The sequence below is a fragment of the Schistocerca nitens genome, chromosome 10 (assembly GCF_023898315.1).
Source record: "Schistocerca nitens isolate TAMUIC-IGC-003100 chromosome 10, iqSchNite1.1, whole genome shotgun sequence".
NCBI lineage: Eukaryota > Metazoa > Arthropoda > Insecta > Orthoptera > Acrididae > Schistocerca > Schistocerca nitens.
In genome coordinates, this window is record NC_064623.1 from 49,165,754 (window position 1) to 49,187,631 (window position 21,878).

The 21,878-nt window shown below is 43.1% G+C and overlaps 1 protein-coding gene across 1 annotated transcript in view; it reads left to right on the forward strand.

Annotated features, from left to right (window-relative positions):
* LOC126210173 (uncharacterized) overlaps positions 1–21,878 on the forward strand; it is a 61,295-nt gene that overhangs the window by 15,886 nt on the left and 23,531 nt on the right. The window contains exon 2 of the mRNA XM_049939330.1: positions 15,626–15,722. Coding sequence (XP_049795287.1) covers positions 15,645–15,722 — 78 coding nt within the window. The 5' untranslated portion in view covers positions 15,626–15,644. The remainder of the gene's footprint in view (positions 1–15,625; positions 15,723–21,878) is intronic.

A 21,878-nucleotide genomic window follows, 5' to 3' on the forward strand; every position in this document is an offset into this window, starting at 1 on the left:
GGCTTAGTCAGCAGTTAAATGATGCATATAAATGTTATCGCATAGCCGTAAGGCTTAGTCAACAGTAAAAACGATCCATGTAAAATGTAAGGCAGATGTGCATCGTACACACAGACAGACAACTAACAGGGCGGAAGGGACAAACCAGCAGGAAACTTATGCCCAGGTGGTTCTCACATTAGGCCGGCCGTGTGGCCGAGCGGTTCTAGGCGCTTCAGTCTGGAACCGCGCGACCGCTAAGGTCGCAGGTTCGAATCCTGCCTCGGGCATGGATGTGTGTGATGTCCTTAGGTTAGTTACGTTTAGGTAGTTCTAAGTTCTAGGGGACTGATGAACTCAGATGTTAAGTCCCATAGTGCTCAGAGCCATTTGAACCATTTTGGCTCTCACTTTAGAGGCGTTGTTAACCACAAGAGGCACCTGACATGTTAATAAAATTACTATAAAATAACAGTACAAAGACAGTAACATAAAAAACTATAAAAAATGTAAGAAACATAAACCTATGCAAATGGTAAACAAAACTACGACGGACGTTAAAGTAAGACAAGCTGGACTGCGTCTTTGGGAAAGATAACATCTTGAAACAGCGTGGAAAACCCGATACAGCTGCTACGTCAATCTAGGGGCTTTATTATTTCGATGGCTTTCCGCTTATCCTTAAATTGACGCAGCAGCTGTATCGAGTTTTCCGCGCTGCTTCGAGGCGTTATTTTTCTCAAAGACGCAATCTGTCATTATCTTACATTACTGTGCGTCGTAGTTTTGTTCACCATTTGCATAGGTTTATATGCTTCTTATAATTTTTGTAGTGTTCCTTCTTTTTGTGATGTTATTTCAACTGAATTTTTTAATACGTCACGTGTCTTTCGTGCTTGGCACCGTTTCTTACGTGAGCGTCACATGGGCGTAAGTTTTCTGCTGGCTTGTCCCTTCTGTCCTGTTAGCTGTCTGTTCGAACTTATTATGTACGTCTGCCTTACATTTTACATGGATAATTTTTGCTGTTAACTAAGCTTTATGGTTATGCCATATCATTAATAGGTATCATTTTGCTGTTGACTAAGCCTTATAACTTCGTGTACATTTGCACACAATATGTAACGCGTAAATTTATTGTATGTTTCCACTGTATATAATTCTCGATGTTTCTTTTTGCTGTACACATGACTTCCATGCACTGGTTGCAATATGTTCCATTTTTAGGTGTTATTGCTTCTTACAAGGAAGATATAAACCTATCTCGCCAAACCTAGGCAAAGGCTGAATAAAGTTTTGACGTGGATCTCGTTAACTGTATCATTCCAGTTGTATCCAGAAACCAGTTGGCATGGGTAAGAATCGATGGGCGCGAAAGGAAATCAGTAGTTGAGAAGGGAGTGAGAGATAGTTCTAGCCTATGCCAGATATTATTAAATATGTACATTGAACAAGCAGCAAAGAAAACCAAGGGAAAAACTGGAAACAGAGTCAAAGTTCAGGAAAAAGAAAAAGAAAATTTTGCAGTTTGCCAATGACGCTGTAACCACACGCCGAAGGACTTGCAAGAGCAGTTGAACGGAATATACTGTGTCTTGCAAAGTCTTTATCGCCAGAAGTAAAAGAGCAGTAGTGGAGAAGATGACAGAGTTGGATTAGGATGTGAGACGCAAAGTAGTCGGTGAGTTTTGCTATTTCGGCAGCAAAGTAACTGGTAATGGCTGAAACAGAGAGGAAATGAACTGCAGATTGCCAATATTAAGAAAAGCGTTTCTGAAAATGAGAAATTTGTTCAGGTCGAATATAAATTTAGCTGTTACGAAGTCTTTTCTGAAGGTGGGGAGCATATTTTGTATGGAAGTGAAACGTGGACGATACGAAGTTCACACAAAAAGAGGATAGCAGCTTTTGAAATCTGGTAGCACAGAAAATATGGAGTACTTGGTGGGTTGGTCAAATGACTAATGAGGTAGTACTGAATTTCGCACGACGTGACTAAAAGAAGGGATCGGTTTATGAGGCACATTCTGAAGCATCGAGGAATCGTCAGTTTCGAAATGGAAGGAAGTGTGGTGTGCTATAGACAGAGCCCAAAACATTACTACGGTAAACACTTTCAAATAGTTAGGCAGAGATGAAAAGGTTTGCACAGGATAGATGTTCCTGGATACCTGCACAAAACTAGTCTTTCGGACAGAAAACCACAAACAACAACAACAACAACAACAACAATAACAACAACACGCTTGATAGTAATGCAGTATATCCTTTTCAAGGCTAGTTTATGGGGTCTCTTTTGTAGAAGGACGCTACTCACCGGAGAGCCACGTGCTACACTGCCGCTTTCCACTGTGCATCGTCGCCATAGACACGTTCTGGCGATGTGACCTGCGGTTGGTCTCTCGCTCCGACCCCACAACAAACAAGTGATTTAACACGCATTTTCAAACAGTGTATCAACCACCACTGTCGCGAAGATCTGTTGCGGAAAATGAACTGGCATCTACGACTGCATTCATACTCAGCAAACCTCCGTGTACCGTAAGTAGTCATTCCCTTTCATGTTCCACTCACAGATGGAGCGAAGGGACAACTACTGTCTATATACGCCAGTACGAGCCATAGTTCGCTTGTCTTCGCTGTGCTTACACGAAATGTGCAGTAGAGTCATTCTGCAATCAGCCACAAATGTCGCTTCTCTGAATTTTCTCAGTAGTTTTTCGCGAAAACACGTCACCTTTCCTCCTAGAACTCCCATTTGGGTTCCCAAAGTATCTCAGTAAACTCGGGAGGGAGCGTTATGGTCTGGTGAATTTTTTCGTGGCATTCCCTGGTTAATTTCGTCATTTTCGAAGGCACAGTGGATCGACATAAGGGGTCATCAAAACTTGAGGACATGCAGTTTGTTTTTCTTCGGCACGATGGCGTCTACCGGCAGGACAACGCAATGTGTCACACAGCTCGCAGTGTTCGTGCATGGTTCCTGGGCACCAAATTCCCCGGATTTGAACCCAATTGAGAATCTGTGGGCCCACGTCGCTCGGCTGTAAACGTCTTAGACCCTCAACCGGGAAACCAAGTGTAGCTGGTCATTGCACTGAAGTCGGCATGGCCCCACATCCCTGTTGGTGCCTTCCAGAAATTCATTGACTATCCTGCTGCACATCTCCCAGTGGTGGTTACTCAAGCTTTTGACAAGTGATCGCATTTATGTGACTGGACAGTCTGTCAGTAACATTCCATACTTGCCAACCTTCAAACACCAAAAATCAGGAGATTCAGTTTTAAAATCAGGGGAAATCAGGAGATATGAAAGATCAAAAAACTGTGGCTCATTTTTGTGTGTACCTAAGACAACTGAAAAGTTTTGCTTTAAGGCGCCACAAAGCTATATAATGGCTAAAAAAACCTATAGAAACATTGGAAATATCCAAAATGTTGATTCCGTAACCCTTATTTGTAGTTCCGCCCAGATAATTGCTGTTAGGTTGGGATGTTTTTGGCATTTCTAAAAAAAAAGTATGATTGCCGTAAAACAGCATCCACCATACTGTTTTGTGACACACATGAAAACTGTAAAAATAGACTTGCCAACTGGTTCTCCGGTGTATGCTAAAATCTTAACACAACCACTTCTTTTTTATTTTTCAGGGGCAGCAATTTTTCCGATAACTGCAACAGTTTTTGTCCTTCCGCTGTATTTTTTCGCTATACTGCTATCCGGGAACATTTTCCGGAACGGGTGACTCGCATGGTCAGCGCAATTAATCGGCAAATTACGTTCTAAAATAAAAGATGTAAATAAACATTCAGCATTTATCACTCCCTCACTTTCACTTTTGTCACTAAATTCCAATTTTTTTTTTTTTTTTTTGTTATTGACGCACTTCAAATTGTCTCGGTGCTTTTTTGTTTCCACATGTTTGGAAACATCACTTTTTCCACCATGTGATACACAAATATCACATCGGCAAACGGTAGAAAAAGGGAACAACGGGCCTTTCCTCGACTCGATAATGCACGGAAACTGTTCCGAAAATTGTTTGAAGAAGACGGAGTTATATGTTTTGGCCATGTTTAAAAACAAAGCCCCGAATCAAAACACTACGACAATATGCATCAACACACGTCCAAGCAGAACACTGTGTACTACCGATGTTACTACATGTGCACTACGGGACGCGGGTACATCTTCGACAAAATGCGCGGGAAAGAGGAAAAAAAAAACTATCGATATATAAATCGCGCGCGACTACCTGATTTCTATAAACTTCGATACGTATCGATTAAGGTCGACTAATACGCAACGAATTCCGGCAACTGGCGAAAAAAAAACCTGAAATGGCGGGTTTTCAAAACAAATATCGTAAGTTTGACGATAACTAATAAAAATCGGGAGAAGTACTGGAATAATCTGGAGGCGGGGAGAAAAAGTGGAAAATCGGGAGTCTCCCGCCTAAATCGGGAGAGTTGGCAGGTATGCATTCACTTCAGATCTATGCAGAGTTCACTGCGACCTGTGTCAACAACAGAAGTCAAGAAGTCGACAGAGGAAAGTTTTCTGTTCTGCTACCGCTGAGGCGAAGAGGACGCCAACTTACGTTGGCGGTTCGCTAAAACACCGACAGCCATCGGAATACAAACGAATAATAGCGAATGCGAACCGAACGCGACCGAATGCAGTTCGCTCTCGCTAGTGTACCGTTAACATCACAGAAAATTAACGTTCGTTGAGGCTCGTTCGCTAGTGTTCGGCCCAGTGTGAAGTGGGTTTCACGAGTACACCTCTATCGTGACGACGGCTCTGAGCACTATGGGACTTAACACCTGAGGTCATCAGTCCCCTAGAACTCAGAACTACTTAAACCTAACTAACCTAAGGACATCTCACACATCCATGCCCGAGGCAGGATTGGAACCTGCGACGGTAGCGATCGCGCGGTTCCAAACTGAAGCGCCTAGAACCGCTCGGTCACTCCGGCCGGCCGTGACGACGGTCCGCTCGGCCTAAACCTGTCTGCACACGGACCGTGCTGTCGAACGTTAACGCTGAGCATGCCAAGTTCAACGTGCTGCTGAACGCTCGGGAATGATGCGACTTGTGCACACGGTACGTGGGCCCCAACGTGGTATACGCGATCGCATCGCACTCCAGCGGCAGTTGCGGAATATTTCTAGTTCGTGAATCACACTGTTTAGTAACGGGCGCGCGTAAAATTCCCACGTTAGCTCTGTTAAAACGCACATTTCCTCCATTGTACATATGTTAGTCACGTTATTCTATATGTAACATACACAAATAAAAACTTCAATATCCTTGTGTCCTTCCTTAGTAAGGACACAGGCTTATAAAAGTTCCATTACAAACAGTGCGATACAAATTTGCAATAGTTCTGCACATAAGATAAACATTATCATCATTCCCACATTTTAGTAAAACTCCATTCTTACTTGATCACTGTTTCTACCCAGTAGCAGAATCTTTGCATCATGTGAATTACGGAACGTAAAAGAAAAAGGAGCAAAATAGCTTTATACTAGAACGCAAGCTGTCCTGTAGATTAAGCCAATCGAACAAATTCACTCCTTACAGTTACATAACATCAAATATTATAGTATATATATATATATATATATATATATATATATATATATATATATATATATATATATATATATATATTAAACTAATAATAAAGCATCAGAACCTAACAAAAACAAGAATGTAAAAAAAAAAAATTCTGAATGTGGCGAGACGCGAACCGTCGAACTATCACGCGTTTTGACACCAGTCTGTGACGCTAGTTACTGCGTTCTTTATTTTTTTTTTTTTTCATTTTCTTCGTTGTTGATCGTTGGGTTTGGTCGTTGCGGACGTCACATGACATCCGTTAAAGTTCGTTTGTTGATCTTTCCACTCAGTTTCATATTACAGAGGCCAACCAGCTCTCTGACCTAACACGCTTTTTTTTTATCTCATTTTGTTCGCTTTTATTCGTTGCATCTGCTCTGGGCGGACGTCGTAAGACATCCATTTATGTTCGTTGTTGATCGATTGAGTCAGTTTTTTTATTACAGAGAGCACGTAACCCTCTGACCGAACACACTGAGCTACCGTGCCAGCATGAACTACAGTACCGGCATACGCTGAACCAACAACGAATCACACAGTTAGCAACGGGTTTTCGAGTGATTCTCAATTTTCTGGTACTCAGACACGGTATGTATACGTATAGGCTTGAAATGAATGCCAATATGGCGGCTCACAACTCTGTGCTGAAGGGAGATGGCGTGATGTGACGTAGGTGGCGTTGTGCCATCTGATTGGTCAACGCTCTCAGACGCACGCTCAGAATATCTGACACGCTAGATACTGCTATGCACATTCGGAAAGACTCCCGAACGTGCTATTCCACGCCATGACGTCAGAAACCCGGCACGCTCAACGTTCGGATGCACGGTCCGTGTGCCGACGGCTTAACGCAGAAGGAAGCAAATTCGTAAGTAGTGGTGGCTGACGTCACGCGCTTGTGTCGCCCGCTCCCTGTCGGCCTGTATGTGTGACGTCAGCTGCGCGTGACAGGACAGGGTTTGCCTCGCGTGTGGCTCACGGGTCTTGTGTATTGACGAGGTTGTTCCTTCGCGTGCTGGGCTAACTCTAGCGGCGCGTCACCGCCTCGTGGGCAAGCCGCCATTCCTCCCCCCCCCCCTCCCTCACCACACACGGGCTGCCAACTGCTCCCTCAGACGTCACCTCCGTCAACTTGAAAACTACTCTAGAATGAATGGAAGGTTAACCGGCGTCGGGCGTGCTCCTAATTGGAACACAGCGCAGCAGCGCCTACAGTGCTACCTACTGCCAAACTGCCCTGTAGTTAAGTCTGAAACACTTAGCTGACGATCAATAGCAGGAAACCTAAGAATACGAAAAGCGGCCGAGAGCGAGCAGATATTGTCCTACATGAAGGCAGCAGACGGTCAAGTAGGTAAAAAGACGAGGGCTACTAGAAATCCTTCGGTAATAGAAGAAATATTGAATTTAATTGATGAAAGGAGAAAATATAAAAATGCAGTAAATAAAGCAGGCAAAAAGGAATACAAACGTCTCAAAAATGAGATCGACAGCAAGTGCAAAATGGCTAAGCAGGGATGGCTAGAGGACAAATGTAAGGATGTAGAGGCTTGTCTCACTAGGGGTAAGATAGATACTGCCTACAGGAAAATTAAAGAGACCTTTGGAGAGAAGAGAACCACTTGTATGAATATAAAGAGCTCAGATGGCAACCCAGTTCTAAGCAAAGAAGGGAAGGCAGAAAGGTGGAAGGAGTATACAGAGGGTTTATACAAGGGCGATGTACTTGAGGACAATATTATGGAAATGGAAGAGGATGTAGATGAAGATGAAATGGGAGATAAGATACTGCGTGAAGAGTTTGACAGAGCACTAAAAGACCTGAGTCGAAACAAGGCCCCGGGAGTAGACAACATTCCATTAGAACTACTGATGGCGTTGGGAGAGCCAGTCATGACAAAACTCTACCATCTGGTGAGTAAGATGTATGAGACAGGCGTATTACCCTCAGACTTCAAGAAGAATATAATAATTCCAATCAAAAAAAAGCAGGTGTTGACATATGTGAAAGTTACCGAACTATCAGTTTAATAAGTCACAGCTGCATAATACTAACGCGAATTCTTTACAGACGAATGGAAAATGGTAGAAGCAGACTTCGGGGAAGATCAGTTTGGATTCCGTAGAAATGTTGGAACACGTGAGGCAATACTAACCTTACGACTTATCTTAGAAGAAAGATTAAAAAAAGGCAAACCTACGTTTCTAGCATTTGCAGACTTAGAGAATGCTTTTGACAATGTTAACTGGAATACTCTCTTTCAAATTCTGAAGGTGGCAGGGGTAAAATACAGGGAGCGAAAGGCTATTTACAATTTGTACAGAAACCAGATGGCAGTTATAAGAGTCGAGGGGCATGAAAAGGAAGCAGTGGTTGGGAAGGGAGTGAGACAGGGTTGTAGCCTATCCCCGATGTTATTCAATCTGTATATTGAGCAAGCAGTAAAGGAAACAAAAGAAAGTACGGAGTAGGCATTAAAATCCATGGAGAAGAAGTAAAAACTTTGAGGTTCGCTGATGACATTGTAATTCTGTCAGAGACAGCAAAGAACTTGGAAGACCAGTTGAACGGAATGGATAGTGTCTTGAAAGGAGGATATAAGATGAACATCAACAAAAGCAAAACGAGGATAATGGAATGTAGTCGAATTAAGTCAGGTGATGCTGAGGGAATTAGATTAGGAAATGAGACACTTAAAGTAGTAAAGGAGTTTTGCTATTTGGGGAGCAAAATAACTGATGATGGTCGAAGTAGAGAGGATATAAAATGTAGACTGGCAATGGCAAGCAAAGCGTTTCTGAAGAAGAGAAATTTGTTAACATCGGGTATAGATTTAAGTGTCAGGAAGTCGTTTCTGAAAGTAAATGTATGGAGTGTAGCCATGTATGGAAGTGAAACATGGACGATAAATAGTTTGGACAAGAAGAGAATAGAAGCTTTCGGAATGTGGTGCTACAGAAGAATGTTGAAGATTAAATGGGTAGATCACATAACTAATGAGGAGGTATTGAATAGGACTGGAGAGAAGAGAAGTTTGTGGCACAGCTTGACAAGAAGAAGGGACCGGTTGGTAGGACATGTTCTAAGGCATCAGGGGATCACCAGTTTAGTATTGGAGGGCAGCGTGGATGGTAAAAATCTTAGAGGGAGACCAAGAGATGAATACACTAAACAGATTCAGAAGGATGTAGGTTGCAGTAGGTACTGGGAGATGATGAAGCTTGCACGGGATAGAGTAGCACGGAGAGCTGCATCAAACCAGTCTCAGGACTGAACACCACAACAACAACATCGTGATCGTCATTTCTCTCTATGTAGGTGGGTGCCAACAGAATGTTTTCGCAAGCAGAGGAGAACACTGATGATTTAGATTTCATGAGAAGATCCCGTCGCAACTAAAAACGCCTTTGTTTTAATGATTGCCACTCCAATTCACGTATCGTGTCTGTGGCACTATCTCCCCTACTTCACGGTAGTACAAAACGAGCATCCTGGTTTGAACTTTTCCGATGTCAGCTGATGCTGATCCCATACCGCACAGCAATACTCCAGAATAGGGCGGCAAGCCTGGTGTAAGCAGTCTCTTTGGTAGACTTGTTGCACCTTCTAAGTGATCTGCCAATGAATCGCAGTATTTGGTTTGCTCTGCCCACATCGCTCCAATTTAGGTTATTTGTAATTGTAATCCCTAAGTATTTAGTTGAATTCAGGTTTGTGTGACTTACCGCGTAATCAAAATTTAGCGGATATCATTTAGTACTCATGTGAATAGCTACACACTTTTCTTTATTCAGGGTCAGTTGCCACTTTTCGCGCCATACAAATATCTTATCAAAATCATTTTGCAACTCGTTCTGGTCATCTGATGACATTACGAGACGGTCATCCGCAAACAATCAAATAGGGCTACTCAGATTGTCTCCTGTGCCGTTAATATAGATCAGGAACAATAGAGGGCCTATAACACTTCTTTAGGGAACGCCGGATATTACTTCTGTTTTGCTCGATGACTTTCCGTCTATTATTACGAATTGTGACCTTTCTGACCGAAAGTCGCACAAATGAGGCGCTATTCCAAAGGCACACAGTTTGGTTAGGAGACGCTTGTGAGGAACGGTGTCGAAAGCCTTCTGGAAATCTAAAAATATGGAATCAATTTGACACCTCCTGTCGATAGCACTTATTACTTCATGAGTATAAAGAGCTAGTGGTATTTCACAAGAACGATGTCTTCTGAATCCGTGCAGGTTGGGTGTCAATAAATCGTTTTCTTCGACGTAATTAATAATGTTCGAACACAGTATATGTTCCAAACCCCTACTGCAAATCGACGTTAGTGATATGCGTCTCTGGCCGGCCGCGGTGGTCTCGCGGTTCTAGGCGCGCAGTCCGGAACCGTGCGACTGCTACGGTCGCAGGTTCGAATCCTGCCTCGGGCATGGCTGTGTGTGACGTCCTTCGGTTAGTTAGGTTTAAGTAGTTCTAAGTTCTAGGGGACTGATGACCACAGCAGTTGAGTCCCATAGTGCTCAGAGCCATTTGAACCATTTTTTTTTTATATGCGTCTCTAATTCACCGGATTACTCCTATTTCCGTTCACTGTCCGCATTGATAAACTTGTTTTGGAGCGTTTCTTAGCAGTGTATTTTATACCCTAATCGTCTAATTACATTCGAATATACAGGGTGATTCACGAAGATATGCAAATATCTTAGTATGTTATTCTACAAGTAAAACTAAAGAAAAAAGTTGATATAAACATAGGTCCGCAGATGTTTAGTTAATGGCTAATAAAAGATTTTGCCTGAAATTTAGCAACTTCGCTAATATGAAGCCATCGCAAAACTGTACGAGGTTAAAGTAATGGACGATTTCGATTTATTTTGTTGTTGTTGGTCTGGTGAATCTAATAAAACATGTCCCAGACGTGTCTGATGCCTATCCTACTCTCGTGGACGCATGCAAAAATTTCAGTACATATTCTGGCTGCCTTCGCCAAGCAGTCTTGTCGCAAACGCTGGTACATACGTGAAGAAGCTTACCTGCAAGAGACAAAAAAAATTCGTGAAATATGCAATTCAGTCTTTTAAAGTTACAGGTTAAATACTTCAAATTCCGTTGTAACATACAGTGCCAAGATTTCTAGAACTCTCTGTTCCCAAATTTCATACATAAGAGATTAGGCAACTTTATACTGTAACTCAGGATTTAGTTCTCAATTCCGAATAATCTGTCGTTACTATCAATTAAAACTTGAACAGCTAACGTTTCAAGAGAATAGAGTCAAACACACCTCAAATGACGATCACTTTTAGATGTGAACACATCATGACAGGCGCCGTCTTTAGACGCACAACCAACAATAATCGGAATACCTCAATGAATAGAAGTCGCACACTGGTTCATAAAAGCGAAATGATCAGACTAAGTTGCCACGCCAATTTCCTTGTCGGAAAACATCTCAGAAGTAAACATGCAGTATGTCGCTGTAGCATCCTTTGGCCATTTGTGTGTGTGTGTGTGTGTGTGTGTGTGTGTGTGTGTGTGTGTGTGTGAGAGAGAGAGAGAGAGAGAGAGAGAGTGTGTGTGTGTGGGGGGGGGGGGGGGTGGAAGGGGGGGGGGAGGCGAAAACTGGAGAGGAAGAAGAATATGCATTCACGAAATTCCACAAGCGCGGAATTTGATTATAAGCTGCTTGTGAGGTACGATGTCAAAAGCCTTCTGGATAGCACTCAGCACTTTGTGTGCGTAAAGAGTTAGTTGTGTTTCACAAGTTTCCCAAATCCGTGTTGACTGTGTGTCAATGGACCGTTCTCTTCGAGGTAATTCATAATTAAAATAATTGAAAAGCCACGATCGCTTCAATATCGTTCACTAGATGACCGGTTTCAGCACTGAAGGTGCCATCATCGGATCTGAAACGTCGATTAACATTTCAGATCCGATGATGGCACCTTCAGAGTGCTGAAACCGGTCATCTAGTGAACGATATTGAAGCGATCGTGGCTTTTCAATTATTATAAAAACAGAGTGATCGTCCCACGACACATCATGTGTTCACTGCAAAGTAATTCGTAATGTTCGAACACAATGTATGTTTCAAAAACCTGCTGCATATCGACGTTAACGCTGTGGAAATCTAATTTAGCATTTAGTGGATTACTCCTATTGCCTTCCTTGAATATTGGTGTGACCTGTGCGACTTACCCGTCCTTGGATACGGATATTTCGTTGACTGAGTAGATGTACATGATTATTAAGTATGGAGCTATTGCACCAGCATTCTCTGAAAGGAACCATATTGGTATAGAGTCTGGACCAGAGGATTTGCTTTTATTAAGTGATTTAAGTTGCTTCACTACTCCGAGGTTATCTGTAAGTTATTCATGTTGGCAGCTGTTCCTGATTCGAATTCTGAAATATTTACTTCGTCTTATTTGCTGAAGGAATTTCAGAAGGCCGTGTTTAATATGTCTGCTTTAGCAACACTGTCATCGATAGTATTTCCACTGCTACCGCGTAGAAAAGGCATTGATAGCGTCTTGCCGCTGGAATGCTTTACATACGACCAGAATCTCTTTGGATTTTCTGTGGTATGTTCACTACGGAGACGGTGACCAAAAAAGAAAAGACTATTTCATATTTTTTATTTGTAAACCGATTTCAAGTTTTTGTTCGACAATTCTTGTAACGAAGCGTGTTCTGAACTTGGATGCTCTCTCTTCCTCGACGCGTCAGTTTCAATGTGATCACCTTTTAAGCTAATTATGTGTACAGAGGGAAATCTTGACTTAAAATTATTAATTTACAGCCGCTACCTCGCATTATATCAAGCAATAGTTAAATTATGGCACTAAGAGTTCACATTACAAGTAGAAATGGTGTTTAATTTTGTTTCATTTTAAGTGTAAAACATTAGCATCTGTACAGTAGTACAAATGTACTATTTGTAGCTATGGTAATTTTGAGGTGTTTTCGACGCAAGGCAGATCACAAGTAAAGGTCAGCAAACAATAATTGTTGACACATGATGTGTTACTCCCCAAAATTTTATCATATGGCTAGAAACGGGCGTTTTTATTTCGACAATTTCTAGATAAGTCGTAAGAAACGTCAACTTTGTCGGATTGAAACGAGTTCTAAAACGTATTTCTCAACTGTAGAGAGGAATTTTGATGCGGCTGATAACAGTGTTAATGTGACGAGCGACGGGTAAGCCTAATGACAGCTGTGGTCTCACGGAGAAGTGATGTGAAGGTCGACCGACTGCATTCAAGGTTCTCGCTTTCCTTCGAAACCCTCTTAAGTCAGTGACTAAGTTCTATAGTTGAGTCATGCCTATGCGGAAATTTTACGGACTCTGCGTGAATGACGTGTCAAGTTGATCAGTACTCCATTGTGTTAACGTCCTGCATAAACACAGTAAGTATATAAACCAGTAACACTCCAGTATTACTAAAAACGGGGCCCTCCCACCAGCTCGAAAAATGGTTCAAATGGCTCTAAGGGTATGGGACTTAACATCTGAGGTCATTAGTCCCCCTAGACTTAGAACTACTTAAACCTAACTAACCTAAGGACATCACACACATCCATGCCCGAGGCATGATTCGAACCTGCGACCATATCAGCAGCGCGGTTCCGGACTGAAGTGCCTAGAACCGCTCGGCCAACGCGGCCGGCCTCCCGGCAGCTAATGGAGTAAATAATGACATGTTACTGCCTGGCTGTTACAAAAATACAAATTGGACATTTTTTTCTTCTAGAGGTTGCGCTTCACAGTATCCCAGCAATTACATTCTGTAACAACATCCGCATCTTCGCCAACTATGACCATGGTGTCGATTCAGCAATGAATGGTAATAGCAAGCATAGAAAAAAAAATAATTAAAAATAATGGATTTCGTTGAAAATATATTCAAGGAGTTAGGAGATCTAACTGCAAAGTACGTGTACACATTAAGCACACAAAGAAAAATAATAATAATTGTGATATTAGATGAGCAAAATGGTTTCTCTGAGCGACTCTTCTAAATGAAGTTATTGAAGCTTTTGTTCGGATCTTGTGTTCCACCATGGGTGTATTTCTGTAATAAATTGTAATTAATAGCACCATAAGTGGACTCACAGCTTTCTATGCGCTACAGATGTGTTGTCTGATGGCAGGAAATAATAAAATAACGCAAGCAAGGACGGAGTCGTCTAGAAAATGGGACGTGGTATTGCGCACTGGTTCAAACAGAATAGCTTTTACTTCATTTGTAGCACGAATTAAGCTATGAAAATTGGAGACAATGTTTCTGACATGCTACAAAACAATCTAGTGGCGCAAAAACTGACATTTTTGGTGAATTTTACATACGTCTCTCTTTGAGAAGCCACAACAATGTTCGCTTTGCAGACACTCCATGGCGCTCTAGACATCGACGCACTGCCCGTGGGGATTCTGGTCTTGCTGCAAACGTGCTCATATCCTGAAATTTCCTGTCAGATTAAACGAATGTGGCAGATCAGGACTCGAACCTAGGAACCCTTCCTTTCACAGGTAAGTGCTCAAACAACTGAGCTGGCTAAGCATGACCCGTCCTCACTGTTTCACCTTCGCCAGTACGTCACAACTTGCGACAGAGAAAGAAAGGTCCCGGGTTTGAGTCCCTGTCTGGCACACAGCTTAAATCTTCCGGGAAGTCTCACGTCAGCGCACACTTCGCTGCATAGTCAAAATTCATACTGCAAAGCACATTGCGTAACTCAGAGTACGTGCATGACTGTACCAGCCTGTATGCCCGAGCAAACATCTCACCTCATGGGCGCTAGTCTAGTGTAGATGCTGAGATCCTGTATGGTGTCGGGTACGGCCTTCCTGAACACTTCATACCACTTTCGTCTACATCTACATTTACATCTACATCCATACTCCGCAAGCCACCTGACGGCGTGTGGCGGAGGGTACCCTGAGTACCTCTATCGGTTCTCCCTTCTATTCCAGTCTCGTATTGTTCGTGGAAAGAAGGATTGTCGGTATGCCTCTGTGTGGGCTCTAATCTCTCTGATTTTATCCCCATGGTCTCTTCGCGAGATATGCGTAGGAGGGAGCAATATACTGCTTGACTCCTCGGTGAAGGTATGTTCTCGAAACTTTAACAAAAGCCCGTACCGAGCTACTGAGCGTCTCTGCTGCAGAGTCTTCCACTGGAGTTTATCATCTCCGTAACGCTTTCGCGATTACTAAACGATCCTGTAACGAAGCGCGCTGCTCTCCGTTGGATCTTCTCTATCTCTTCTATCAACCCTATCTGGTACGGATCCCACACCGCTGAGCAGTATTCAAGCAGTGGGCGAACAAGCGTACTGTACCCTACTTCCTTTGTTTTCGGATTGCATTTCCTTAGGATTCTTCCAATGAATCTCAATCTGGCATCTGCTTTACCGACGATTAATTTTATATGATCATTCCATTTTAAATCACTCCTAATGCGTACTCCCAGATAATTTATGGAATTAACTGCTTCCAGTTGCTGACCTGCTATATTGTAGCTAAATGATAAGGGATCTTTCTTTCTATGTATTCGCAGCACATTACACTTGTCTACATTGAGATTAAATTGCCATTCCCTGCACCATGCGTCAATTCGTTGCAGATCCTCCTGCATTTCAAAACAATTTTCCATTGTTACAACCTCTCGATACACCACAGCATCATCCGCAAAAAGCCTCAGTGAACTTCCCCTGCGGCACACCTGAAATCACTCTTACTTCGGAAGACTTCTCCATTGAGAATGACATGCTGCGTTCTGTTATCAAGGAACTCTTCAATCGAATCACACAATTGGTCTTAAAGTCCATATGCTCTTACTTTGTTCACCAAACGACTGTGTGGGGAACTGTATCGAACACTTTGACGGTTGTTGCAAGTTGTCTTCATGGTGCTGTAGTTTTGACGCATAGCATTGTAGATGTAAAATGATCTGTGAATGATTAAACCACTGACTGACTTTTTTCTCTTTCGGCAGGGTGTGAGAGGACGGAAGCATGTGCTGCAGAGTGGGCAAATGCTGCTTCTGCATCGACCTGCGAGTGGGTATCATCACCATCGCCTGTATCTGGCTGGTGAGTAGCTGGTACCAGCATACTGCTGTTGGTGAAGCTTACTGACTTCACCATAGATACTCTCCACTCCAGCACTGCAAACTGACCACAGCAACATTTTCCATACCGAGAGGGGGAACTTGCGTGTAATAGTTCCCTTTCACGAAGGAAGAAACGCAGGGACACAAATAGATAAAGCTTCCTCAACCACAGTCAACATTTAAAAAATCTACATTTACAGATTAGGTAGAGTTAGAAAAGTACTTTTGACATTGGTGACTGGCAATCACTATTTGTAATTTCAGTGTTATCCAACTAGAGAAACCAGAATACAGAAAAATAGAAGGCTCTGAGCACTATGGGACTTAACATCTGAGGTCATCAGTCCCCTAGAACTTAGAACCACTTAAACCTAACTAACCTAAGGACATCACACACATCCATGCCCGAGGCAGGATTCAAACCTGCGACCGTAGCAGTCGCGCAGTTCCAAACTGTAGCGCCTAGAACCGCTCGGTCACTGCGGCCAGCAAAAGAATAGAAGGAAACAAAAGCTTGAGTACTGGAATCAAGGACATAGACTGGAGTGATACAGCGCTGTAGCTCATTCCTCACGTAGTCCACTCTAAACATTGAGGAAAGAGTAGGGGAAACGAAAGAAAAATTTGGAAGAAGTTTGAAGTTCAGAGGGAAAGACACAAAAGGTTAAGCTTTCCAGTTGATGGCGCAGTTCGATCAGAGACAGCAAACTACTTTGGAGATAAGTGGAATGGATTGAATTGTGTTTAGAAAAGAGTTTAGAATGAGAACATGAAGAACAGTAAAACAAGGGTAATTAAGCGTAGTCGAATTACGTTAAGTGGTGCTGACAGTATTAGGTTAGCAAATAAGAAGATTAAAGTGCCAGAGTTTTAGAATCTAGGCAAGAAAAACACTGATAAAGGCAGAAGTAGAGATATAAAATTCAGACTAGCGATAGCAAGAAAATCTTTCCTGTACAAGAGGATCGAATATGAATTTAGCTGAGAGAAAATTTCTTCTGAGAGAATTTGTCCAAAATGTGTGTGAAATGAGGACTATAAACATATTGACAAGAATGGGATACAAGCTTCTGAAATATGGCACTGCAGACTACTGAAGACTGACTAGGTAGATAAGGGTAACTAATGAAGAAGTACAGCATGGAATTTGCGAGAAAAGAAATTTATGGGACAACCTGACTAAAAGAGGGAATCGGTTTCTAGGATGCATCATGCAGCATCAAGGATGGGTAGTTCGGTATTGGAGGAATGTCTCAGGGGTAAAAATAGAGGGAAACAAAAGGTTGAGTACTGGAATCAAGATGAAATGGGTGTTCGGGTACTGTGAGTAGGTTCAAATGGCTCTGAGCACTATGGGACTCAACTGCTGTGGTTATCAGTCCCCTAGAACTTAGAACTACTTAAACCTAACTAACCTAAGGACATCACACACGTCCATGCCCGAGGCAGGATTCGAACCTGCGACCGTAGCAGTCCCACGGTTCTGGACTGCGCGCCTAGAACCGCGAGACCACCGCGGCCGGCTGTGAGTAGGTTCAAATGACTGTAGGTTGCAGCAGTTATGCAGGGATTCAGAGGCTTGTACAGGACAGATTAGTATGGAGAGCTGCATGAAGACAGTTTTCTGGCTGAAGGCGACAACATCTTTGGACTGCTGCTCTGAAGGTGTCAGTGTCATTTAACAGAAAGCTACAAACTGTGAATCGATACACACAGAACTTAACCTAACTCATCATCATCCCCAACGTTATTCAATCTGTATATTGAGCAAGCACTAAAGGAAACAAAAGAAAAAAAAATGGAGTAGGAATTAAAATCCATGGAGAAGAAATAAAAGCTTAGACGTTTGCCGGCGACAATGTAATTCTGTCAGAGACAGCTATTGTGTTTCTGCTGGCTAACGTTCTCCAACAGCGCTGGTAATTTATCGTTCAGAAAATCGTGATACACAGCTTCTGTTAACCTGCTAAAGTCCGTCATCAACAGTTCCCGCCCACACATGATAATGAAGTGATACTGATGCTTCACCTCCGTGACTCGTCAACAATGGGCATCTACCTACATGTGTTTAGTGTCAGAAGGCGTGCAGAATCGGAGGTGCTTTCTAAGTTTTGGATGAAAATAGAATGGGGCCGAGTCGGGACTGTATGGAGGAGAATCGACGTCAGTGAAACCGAGGCGGGAGACGGTAGCATATGTCACAATGCTCATGTGTGATCTGGCATTGTTATACCGAAGAAGAGGGTGATCCATGTGTGGCCGAAATCTTCGACTTCAAAATCTGATTACAGCATGCTGTTTATCACGCACCAGAATGGTTCAAATGGCTCTGGGCACTATGGGACTTAACTTCTGACAAGGGAACCTCCCCATCGCACCCCCCTCAGATTTAGTTATAAGTTGGCACAGTGGATAGGCTTTCAAAAACTGAACACAGATCAATCGAGAAAACAGCAAGAAGTTATGTGGAACTACGAAAAAAAGCAAAATATATAAACTGAGTAGTCCATGTGCAACATAAGCAATACAAGGTTAAAGTTAGATTGCGAGTACCGTGGTCCGCTGGTTAGCGTGAACAGCTGCGGAACGAGAGGTCCTTGGTTCAAGTCTTCCCTTGGGTGAGAATTTTACTTTTTTTATTTTCGCAAAGTTATGATCTGTCCGTTCGTTCATTGCCGTATCTGTTCACTGTAATAAGTTTGTGTGTTGCGACCGCACCGCAAAACCGTGCGATTAGTAGACGAAAGGACGTGCCTCTCCAATGGGAACCCAAAACATTTGATCGCAAGGTCATAGGTCAACCGATTCCTCCACAGGAAAACACGTCTGATGTATTCTATACGACACTGGTGACGGCATGTGCGTCACATGGCAGGAATATGTTGTCGACCCACCTAACTTGTACACTTGGCGAATGGGTAAAAAGATTCTTCTACCTCGCCCGATTTAGGTTTTCTTGTCGATGTGACAATCACTCCCAAAAAAGTGATCGCATCGGACGGACGGACGGACACATAATAACTGTCTGAAAATAAAAAATTAAAACTTTTCACTCGAGGGAAGACTTGAACTAAAGGCCTTTCGTTCCGCAGCTGCTCACGCTAACCACGGGACCACGGCGCTCCTCAGCTTACATTACCCTTGATGTTGCATATCTTCTCATGGACTACTCACTTTGTATATTTTGCTTATTTTTTTCGTAGTTCCATACAACTTCTTCCTGTTTTCTCGATTGATCTGTGTTCAGTTTTTCAAGGCCTATCCACTGTGCCAACTTATAACTAAATCTGAGGGGGGTGCGATGGGGAGGTTCCCTTGTGAGGTCATAAGTCCCCTAGAACTTAGAACTACTTAAACCTAACTAACCTAAGGACATCACACACATCCATGCCCGAGGCAGGATTCGAACCTGCGACCGTAGCGGTCGCGCGGTTCCAGACCGTAGCACCTAGAACAGCTCGGCCACTCCGACCGGCCACGCACCAGGACAGTTACTTTACGCACTGCTATGTTACACCGTACAATCCACAGCAGAGGGCTGCAAATATGTAGACACGAATTATTAATATGTAGAATGTTAACAATATTTGCTCTATAAAAAGCTTTAAGCATTTTCGTACAACATATTCAGAGGCACTGTTTTTCAGCGCGCCCTCATATTAACTTACTTTTGCCATCTCTTGTGACAGCATACATCACTGTATACTACGCACTAATAGTTACAACTAAAACAGAGCATATCTCAAGAAGTATTGATTTCTGATAATATGTGGCAGTTTATGTAAACAACCTGTATTTAAGTGGATTGTTTATAGATTCACTGCTCTGTTGAATACTATTTATGTGGTACAGGGTGTTTCAAAAACGACCGGTATATTTGAAACGGCAATAAAAACTAAACGAGCAGCGATAGAAATACACCGTTTGTTGCAACATGCATGGGACAACAGTACATTTTCAGGCAGACAAACTTTCGAAATTACAGTAGTTACAATTTTCAACAACAGATGGCGCTGCGGTCTGGGAAACTCTATAGTACGATATTTTCCACATATCCACCATGCGTAGCAATAATATGGCGTAGTCTCTGAATGAAATTACCCGAAACCTTTGACAACGTGTCTGGCGGAATGGCTTCACATGCAGATGAGATGTACTGCTTCAGCTGTTCAATTGTTTCTGGATTCTGGCGGTACACCTGGTCTTTCAAGTGTCCCCACAGAAAGAAGTCACGGGGGTTCATGTCTCGCGAATAGGGAGGCCAATCCACGCCACCTCCTGTATGTTTCGGATAACCCAAAGCAATCACACGATCATCGAAATATTCATTCAGGAAATTAAAGACGTCGGCCGTGCGATGTGGCCGGGCACCATCTTGCATAAACCACGAGGTGTTCGCAGTGTCGTCTAAGGCAGTTTGTACCGCCACAAATTCACGAAGAATGTCCAGATAGCGTGATGCAGTAATCGTTTCGGATCTGAAAAATGTGCCAATGATTCCTTTGGAAGAAATGGCGGCCCAGACCAGTACTTTTTGAGGATGCAGGGACGATGGGACTGCAACATGGGGCTTTTCGGTTCCCCATATACGCCAGTTCTGTTTATTGACGAAGCCGTCCTGGTAAAAATAAGCTTCGTCAGTAAACCAAATGCTGCCCACATGCATATCGCCATCATCAATCCTGTGCACTATATCGTTAGCGAATGTCTCTCGTGCAGCAATGGTAGCGGCGCTGAGGGGTTGCCGCGTTTGAATCTTGTATGGATAGAGGTGTAAACTCTGGCGCATGAGACGATACGTGGACGTTGGCGTCATTTGGACCGCAGCTGCAACACGGCGAACGGAAACCCGAGGCCACTGTTGGATCACCTGATGCACTAGCTGCGCGTTGCCCTCTGTGGTTGCCGTACGCGGTCGCGCTACTTTTCCAGCACGTTCATCCGTCACGTTCCCAGTCCGTTGCAATTTTTCAAACAGATCCTTTATTGTATCGCTTTTCGGTCCTTTGGTTACATTAAACCTCCGTTGAAAACTTCGTCTTGTTGCAACAACACCGTGTTCTAGGCGGTGGAAGTCCAACACCAGAAAAATCCTCTGTTCTAAGGAATAAACCATGTTGTCTACAGCACACTTGCACGTTGTGAACAGCACACGCTTACAGCAGAAAGACGACGTACAGAATGGCGCACCCACAGACTGCGTTGTCTTCTATATCTTTCACATCACTTGCAGCGCCATCTGTTGTTGAAAATTGTAACTACTGTAATTTCGAAAGTTTGTCCGCCTGAAAATGTACTGTTGTCCCAAGCATATTGCAACAAACGGTGTATTTCTATCGCTGCTCGTTTAGTTGTTATTGCCGTTTCAAATATACCGGTCATTTTTGAAACACCCTGTATCTAAATGGCTCTGAGCACTCTGGGACTCAACATCTTAGGTCATAAGTCCCCTAGAACTTAGAACTACTTAAACCTAACCAACCTAAGGACATCACACACACCCATGCCCGAGGCAGGATTCGAACCTGCGACCGTAGCAGTCCCGCGGTTCCGGACTGCAGCGCCAGAACCGCTAGACCACCGCGGCCGGCACCCTGTATCTAACACATGTACAGTACTCAGATCATGAAGCAAAGATTGCAATGGATGTAGCATCCCGTAAATCTTTCCTCTCACTTTGCGGCAGCTTTCGGTAATTACGTGAATTGCAGTGAACGCAAAGTGTGATCACTCTGTTGTATAAATATTTTATTTCTGCGACAATGATTTTATATCAGCTGGCCTTCCTCATGTATCGTTTTATCCAAATGATTTATGCACGTTAAGCTACATTCAGGTTTGTGGTGCTGTACTAATAGTAATGTATATAGTGTAACTCATGTAAGCCCTCTCTCAAACCTGTCCGACGATGGCACCTTTAGTGTGTCGAAACCGGTCATCTAGTAAAATGGCTCTGAGCACTATGCGAGGTCGTCAGTCGCCTAGGTCATCCAGTAAACAGTGTTTAAGCGATCTTGGCTTTTGAATTATTTATACAATTACGTAAATGACTTCTGTTACTGCTAAAGAAACATGACTGAGGCAGACATAACGTGCTGCTGGTAAGACAGAAACCAGATGGACGTGTGACTGTGTG